This window comes from Rhagoletis zephyria, unplaced genomic scaffold (genome assembly GCF_001687245.7).
Source record: "Rhagoletis zephyria isolate East Lansing unplaced genomic scaffold, Rhagoletis_zephyria_1.1 Rzeph_scaffold_06387, whole genome shotgun sequence".
Lineage (NCBI taxonomy): Eukaryota > Metazoa > Arthropoda > Insecta > Diptera > Tephritidae > Rhagoletis > Rhagoletis zephyria.
Genome location: NW_016163470.1, coordinates 27803 through 36377, shown reverse-complemented (window position 1 = coordinate 36377; position 8575 = coordinate 27803). Strand labels below are relative to the sequence as shown.

General features: G+C 36.0%; 1 protein-coding gene and 1 non-coding gene across 2 annotated transcripts; one reads left to right on the top strand and one right to left on the bottom strand.

Annotated features, from left to right (window-relative positions):
* Window positions 1–5045: 5045 nt before the first annotated feature.
* On the bottom strand, window positions 5046–5118 carry TRNAK-CUU (transfer RNA lysine (anticodon CUU)). Its single transcript has one exon. It is a non-coding gene; the product is annotated as a tRNA-Lys (tRNA).
* A 2029-nt stretch (window positions 5119–7147) lies between these two features.
* Window positions 7148–8571, top strand: LOC108373115 (serine--tRNA synthetase-like protein Slimp; the record flags this gene model as incomplete). Its single annotated transcript, XM_017628960.1, has 2 exons — window positions 7148–7613; window positions 7671–8571. Coding segments are annotated over exons 1-2 (1222 nt in total), but the record flags the coding sequence as incomplete, so codon positions are not given.
* Between the last annotated feature and the right edge of the window lie 4 nt (window positions 8572–8575).

Genomic DNA, 8575 nt, shown 5'->3' with positions numbered 1-8575 from the left:
TATTTAATGTTCGGATCCGCCCGAACTTAGACTTTCTTACTTGTTTTGTAAGACTTTTATGGCGGAATAAACGAAAGCTTTCAAACTATCTGGCCTACTGTCTTTCTATTGTCTTAACCTGGGATCACACGATTTGTACATTTGTACAGATTTGGACATTTTTTACAAAAGAAGCATGTTGATCGTCAGACAATAGACGACTGTCGATGGTGTCAGAGAGGAAACTGCTGAGAATTCTTTCAAGCGTCTTAAGCGCAAAAGAGAAAAGGAGAAAAGGCTGATGGGCCCAAGGTCGTTGGGGCATTTCCGGAAACACCTTCGATGCCACCACAGAAAACTCGCAAAGCTTTTTTATAGACCCGGATTAACTATCTTTTGGCCTTATTGAATTGCTTCCTGCAAATCGAGTCTAATTCCGGCGACCACCCCACGGTTTAGGGTCAGGGCATGCCTGACTTAGGGCCACTGAGCAGGTCGCGGTAAATACATTGACCATGTTTTCTAAATCCTCGGTACATTTAGTTTCTATGGGGGCTAAGCTAGAAAACTTGTCTTCAAATAGCTCCAATCTGTGTTTTTTAAGTTGTTGATAGTTGGAAAGAAAGTCGATACTATTTCAATATAGCGTTGGTCAGTGAAGAAGTGCTCATCCAGAACCAGCCAACTCTCAACTACCTCGATGAAGCTTTCACTGTATAAGATTATGTCTAACACTTCCTTACGGTTTTTAGTAGTGGAAGGTGGTAGGTTAGTTGCTAAGAGGTAGTTGAAAAGTAACTCACCACGATAATATATGTCTGTACTGCCCCAATGGACATGGTGGGCATTCGCATCGATACCAAAGAAAATGTGGCCGTGTTCGTATTTGGTCATCAAGTTCCGCGCCGTTGAAAGAGGGCGGTCATAGGGCATGTATGCCGAAACCAGCACGGTGACTTTGCTCTCAAGCTCAAATTGCGTTGTCGCGATGTCACCATCACTATAATTTGGTAAAATAAAAATATAAGTAGTTTTAGCGTTGAATTTTTTTGTGAACAGCTCGTAACCCGTGGGACCCAATCCACAGACTTTTGATTTCAAACCCACGGTTCTTGGATTAATGCTACCTCAACTTCGTCCGTTGCTGCACAGGGAGCTAGAGGCGCGCTGAGCGTCCCCGCGATAAAACCTAATTATGACCTTGTCGAAGCCATAAAACACTCGGTCATTTGATGGATCGTCCTTATCTTCCATCGGCTAATGCGCAAATGATCGAGATGCTGAGGGATCTCGCTTTAAGGCGGATTGTAGACAGAATTCGCGCAACTTTGCAAATGGAGGAAAATTATTTTTGGCTACTCGCTGCTGAATGACGATGGAAAACTTTCGCCACATGCGTGGTCTTCTGGACCCGGACCCATCCTCCCAAGTAAATATTAGGCATCCTCAAATTAGTTCTTCATTTCTTGCTCAAATCTGTTTTTTATTTGTCCTGGAATGTGAAATTTTAAGTGATTTTCATGAGCAGCCATATAAAGTTTCTGAGTAGGTGCGAGCCGAATGAATGCATTATATCATTTTCCAACCAATGAGGTTCCTTTTACTTAAATCTCCCTTTGGCGTATTATATGCAAATATGTGCATAACCGAAATTCATTCACACCCTTTCAAAAAACAGAAATGCTAAAATACATGTGTATGCCTGATGGAAATAAATACGTTTATGCATGTTCATTAGGGTGGTCCAAAAATGCATGTGGAAAAAGTTAAGTCGGAATTTTTATGCCCTCACCCCTAGAATTGTTCTACATATATCGAAAAAATATACTTTTTTTTTAATTTTGAAATCAAAAAATATTTAGAGGTTCCTCAAAGCGCCGCAAGTATTCCACGTATTTTATATGGGGGAAAAACAACTTTACGTAGAAATGATATAGAATTCTTAGAAATCAATATTTTTCCATCTGAGAACTCTGATTATCTGCAGAAGATTCCCAGTAATAATACCCAAGTGTTTAGTTAATCATTTTTTCAATGCAACTATGATTTATATGTCCGCCAAAAACCCGGAAAAATGCGGTAGTGGGAACAATAAAAACTCGTTAGTATTAAAAAATGGTTAAATAAACAATTGGGTGTTATTACCGAAAGTTTCCTGAAGAGAACCAGGGCTTTCCGATCGAAAAATATTGAATTTACACCATTCCTACGAAAAATTGTTTTTTTTTTTGTTTTGTTATATGAAAATATATGGTAAACTTTGAGCGCTTTGAGCGACCTCTAAACATTTTTTTGTTTTCAAAATCCTACGGGGTGAGAGCATTACAATTCTGACTTTACTGTTTTTGGACCACCCTAATGTACATATGTAGATATATCAAAAGCCCTATGGGCATTTCAAGCTTAACCGTGGATTTTAATACCACGAAAATACATGTAATGCATACATACGTATTTTCGCTAACTCAGAAACCTACATACATACATATTTATATATACATATATATGTTTAAGTATGCATGTATGTAAATCCATTAGCGGTTTAAACTCAATCGTGAAGTGCCAAGAATACGGCTGCATTCCATGGATACTTAAAAACATATACATACATATTTAATCATACATACATTCGAATAAACATATATTTTTTGTCTCACCTTAATATGCTATGTATAAATGTACATTAGGTTGTCCCTGCGAATTCTATGCACACAACCATATATTTTCCTTCTGGCCTAAATAAAGTTCGTCTCTGCAGAAAAATGTATCAATCGATAAAAAATAATCAACTTGTAGTTAGGTTTTTTGCGGGATTTCTGTAAAATAGATTAAAAAGCTAACTTGTAATTAGTTGAAAAGTAGTGCAGGAGTAATGCAGACGTAATCGGGTGATTGTTTTCTTTAAACAAGGTTCTTTTTAAATATTCTCATACAAATTTTACTTTGAGTATTATTTCTTTCTGAACTTCATAAATACTTTTTTCAAATTGAGAACAGATAAAAGAAAAAGAATTCGAATATGGTACCACCTATAGACTATAGTATAATATGTAATGTTAACTAAATAAATGAAATAAATAAATAAGTAAACAAATTAAATAAATATTGGTTTCTTTTTTATTGATACTTTATGCGCAAAATTAGTTAGTTGCCAGTTAGTTGACTTCTAATGCAGGGGTAACCACCCGTGACTATTTCGCGGCCATCGCCATAGAAATATATGTAGTTAGCCTTCTTCAGAGAAAATATACAGATAATAGTGACCTTTAGTTCCCCCCTAATCAACTTCAAGTTAACTTATAGTTAGATACATTTCATGTAAGGGTATAACTCTAATGTGTGTGCAAATTTTTGTTTCCCTAATATTTTTCACAAATACAAACATACATATATACGCATTTCGAAGGATTTATTTTTTTTTAACATCTTTCACTTGATAAAACCAAAAAGAGAAAATTTACCTGATTTCCAAAAAAAAAAAATCCCCTTATTTTCTGGGACACTCTAATAGGTATATACACATTCATATACATATATCTGTGCATGAGTGTGTGAAAAATGCTGTTGTCGCGGTCTACCGAGTGCAAAAATTTTGCGGGTAAATAATGCAAAAGTGAATAACGCATATAAAATATATTGACGTTTATTACTTAAATTATGATTGAGTAAAAGTAAATTGAATAACGGTTAACCATTGTGTGTCATAACAATGAAATATGAATTGTGTATTTTTTGCTGTTCTACACTGGAATTTAAATAACCCAAATGGTGAAAAAACACTGGTACACTGCTTCAGAATATGTAATTTAAGAAAAAATCGAAATTTCGGCAATATCGGTGCACGGGCATAACTATCTCCCATACGTACATCCTTAATTTTAGCTACAATTATAAGCAAAATAAAGCGAAAATTGGTAGCTGTCTGTGAAATTGTGATCTTATGCTCTGTGGCAAATTTCGTTTCGTTCGGTTCAAGGACATGACCCATACATCCTTTTTCTCAAAAATTAGTTTTTAGCTATATATTGTGATCAGAATGTACTAAAAACTAATGAAAGCTTATAAAGTCCAACTTTTTAACTCTTTGGCAAATATCGTTTCATTCGGTATCAGGAAATGACTAACTCCTTTATGAATTTTAGTTATTGAAAAAAATTTATAATTTAATATTTTATTTAAAAAGGATCTTAAATAAGAAATTTCCTAAATTTGCTCAATAAATAAGATAATTTATTTTAAATGTATTTTATAATATTGGAGTTTAAAATGTATATCTAAATTTCTTCAAATTCCTTCTTTTTTCTGTAGACCTAAGTGATGATAGTTCCGGTTCCGACATTATAACAAATCAGCTATTGAATCTCTCGTCATTTTTCTTTTATGGGAAAGTCGCACATTACCATTATATTTTTATGACTGGCTTCTAAGGCTTCTTCGGACAAACACAATGCAATTAAATAATAATAAATAATAAAATTCGTAAGTGTTCTTTTATTTCTTATTACTTTTGTGCTTCTTCTATTAGGTTTTCCTACATCATTTTTAACCGACTTCCAAAAAAGGAGGAGGTTATCAGTTCGTCGGAATATTTTTTTTTTTTTTTTTTTTTTTTTTTTTNTCGGAAAGGTAGTGTCTCAGAGGTGGTCCCATACTAATCTGGTTAAGATCCGATCAGCGGATCATGAGATATATATATATATATTTTTTTTTTATATGAGAGTTGAAGTCGGGTTTTTTTTTTTTTTAAATTACTAGTTTACAATTCGTTTTTCCATAAATCTAAAAATTTTTAAAAACTGGAAAAATTTACGCTCAAACATGCAAACAAAATACTGACTATGTAGTTGCCATTTGAAGCAGACGTATAAACAAAGTTGTGATTTGAGCTAATCTAGCTAAACTATCATCGTCAGCTTTGTTGATGTTATATCCAAAATGTAAGCCTATCGATTGTACTTCATATTAAATAAAAAAAAACATTTGAGTTTCGGTCATAATTATTGGGGTTTTTTGTTTTTTTTAAATATAAATAAAAAATACATCGCAAATAAAAACAAAATCGAAGTCGCCCAACGTGGGGCTCGAACCCACGACCCTGAGATTAAGAGTCTCATGCTCTACCGACTGAGCTAGCCGGGCAGTCAGCCGGGTTTTGTCAAAGCGCGTATTTGAACGGCAGCAGAGCAAGAAATCTACTCTCCTTTTTGTTATGATCATTCTCCCTAGTTATATTTAGATCTCTTTCGTGCTGCCATACCGAAGAAAAGTTAGGCAATAAAATCAAAATTTCTTTCCAATAAATTGAAACCAAGTTGTCCTGAACGGCAACGCAGTTATATGATTGTTCATGTAGCATATAATGTTAACGCTGTTTAACCGCAGACTAGTGTTAACCAGACATTGAGTAACCGGCCCTAAGGTGTTCACTTGTCCACAGACCTTGAAAAGTAGAGAAAATTGAGGGAGCTAAGTAACAGTTCGCTTTAAGGGGAAGATGCAAATTTATATTGGAAAAATTTGAGCTTACAACAATTTCCAGTAGAAAAACGGCTGATGGCATGTTTCCGGATGCGATTCACGCTAATAAAGGATTTGTTTGTTGGGCTTTCATAGACATTACAATTTTTAATTAATTGTTAATTAACTTAAATTAATAAGATTTTTTAATAACATTTTTTATTAGCTAAAGATAACATCAATTCCCTTCGTTGTAACTCGGTTGACAAATATCTTTTATTATTTGTAAGTTATTGTTGTTTTTTCATTAAATTTGCCATTTAAAACGGTCTCAAACTCAATAATAAATTACCAGTCTCGAACTAAATAAATTTGAAAATTACTTTCCAAATGACCTTTTATAAAACGGATGATATAAGTGCATTTGACTTATTTAAAAAATATAATTATAATAATAGGTTGGCGCTTACATATATTTTAGTGTTTGGCTGAGCTTCTGCTCTGATTTGTGGACCGTTTACTCCGACTCCGAATGACGATTGTATATTTATGAGAAGCTGTTTTTCATGGCAGAACCGCCATTATCAAAAATGCAACCGCCAAGCACCTAGGCCCCCTAAGGACCCCTTAGAAAAATGGGCAAAAATCACCATTTTCACTTGCGTTTTTGCCGATTTTAAACAAACGAAGGCACTGACTCGATCAAAACGCAGGAAACACTTGGAATTGTAATAAAATTTATAATTTAATTGCTAAAGTTTATATTAGCCTTAATAAAAACAATATTACAACAATGTAACAAAATCAAAAACCGATACGAATTTGCAGCTAGTAGTTACGTATTTACGTTGAACTGTCAAATTACCGAATGAAGAAGAGGTGCGTAGTTAACCCAACGAGCAATTGTCCACAATATTTTTGCGAAGAACTACTACGAGTTATGTGCAAAAATACTGTGGATTACGTAAAGGGTTTCGGCCCTCTTTCTTTCGCAACACAGAAAGGAGAATTCCACTTAGGAAGGTTTATAATTCCTAAGCGCGGCCGAAGGCCGCCTACGCAGAAAGTAGTTATGTGCAAAAATACCGTGGATAGCGGAGGGGTTTCGCCCCCTTTATTTCGTAACACAGAAAGGAAATTTTCACTTACGCAGAAAGATCTTCCCAAAAACGCTGTGGATAATTGCTCGTTGGGTTAACCACCCGCCTCTTCTTCATTCGGTCATTTGACAGTTCAACGTAAATAACTATTATCTGCAAATACGTATCATATCAGTGCTTTCATTTGCTTAAAACCGGCGAAAACGCAAGTGAAAGTTGTAGTTTTTGGTCATTTTTCTAATGGGTCCCTAGGGACCTACAAGAAGCTTAGGTGATCGGGGGTTGCATTTTTGTCAGTGGCGGTTCATGACCACTCCAGAAAGGGGGGAGTCGGAGGTGACACGACCCTTCCCCTTCTGCCCACCGCCCTTATTGGTAAGTTTCCCCGGAGGGGGTTTGCCATTGGTCGCCGAGGGGCGACCGCTGTTAAGAAAGAACCTTTTTTCTACATTCTTTGCGATTCTGCTATGACCAGGCTGAAATACGACAAATAAACGGCTTATGAATCCCCTAACTAATTCAATGACCATTTTTATTAGCTGATATGGCAGCACTGGAATGCCATATTGCATAAACAAAAATCAGCTGTTTGCCCTGGGTTCACAACGGGCGAAGAAAGTGGAAACTGCACGTTTACAAAGCATACCGGTGCAAATTCGATTGAATTTTGTATTGAAATCAGATTAATTACAACTATAAAGAAGAGTGAGACCTTGGCGTCAAAAAAAAGAAATTAGATTAGCTTAAAAAATAAAAATGGTGCATTTACCTACATTCACAGCAAGGCATTTATTAACAACAGCAAAATATTACACCTTTCGACGTAGCATTTCTGCGCTATACATAACCGGAGACAAGGCAAAAAAGAATTATGCTCCTCTTCAGCCATACATGGATTTCGAAGGAACGCTTAACAATTTAGCTTTCCTGGAGGATAGTATAAAAGCGCGAGGATTGCAAATAAACCTCAATGAAATAAAAGCAAAATATGAAAAATTTAATAGCTTGCAGAGTCAAATAAAGCAAGTAGAGGCTGAGCGAGATTCAGTGTCCAATAAACTAAGAGAGATTACTAAAGTGAGTTCCGTTGTAGTTCTATTTTTACACCAAATATTTACCTTTCATTCCTTTCAGGCGGGTGCTGCAACAAAAGATGAAATCGAGAAGCTAAAACAGATTGGTGTGGAACTCAGAAATCATTTAAAAACACTTAAAACACAAAGCTACCCCATTGAAGAAGACTTCGTACACTCATTCTTAAGTTTGCCAAATACTTTGCATCCGGAATGTCCCCAAAACAATTTTGAAAAATTGCTTTACCGCAGCCCTACAGCGCGCTGTGAGCAGCAACAGCCCACACATTTGGCTAAAAAAGACTTAATACGTTTTATAAAAAATGATCGCTATTACCTGCTAGGGACACCGGCGGAATTCGATGTATACAGCATGCAAGCTTTAACCAATTACTTTGTGGAGAAAGGTGGTTTCATGCAAATGTCAAATCCGGACTTTGTACGTCTCGTATTACTGGAAGCAAGTGCAACACCACTAGAGCACCACCACTTAGTACAAGAGGAGGATAAACCGAGCGAAATTAATCGCGCATATCTTACAGGTGGCGCAACATTTGAAGGATTCCTAGGAGCCTTTGCACGTTTAGTGGTTTATCCAACGTCTTTGCCATTACCGTGCGTAGCGGCTGGTAGAAGTTACGAAATTGTGCCCAAAACCAGCGGATTACCGGATAGCCTTTTTACTGCCACACAATCAAATGCTGTACAAACGTTTGTAGCTACACGAACAGCTGAGGAAGCTTATGAGCAGATGGAGAAGATATTAAATTTAGCTGTAGATTTTTACAAAGAACTTCGTATCCATTTCCGCATAACCTATGCAGACGCCAGTACGTTGACGAACGCAGAATGTTTACGTGCTAATATTGAAATGTATTCGCCAGCAGAACAGCGTTACATTTGTGTTGGACGAGTTAGCAATTATAGTGATTATGTTTCCAAACGGATAATGTTTTGCATTCGTGG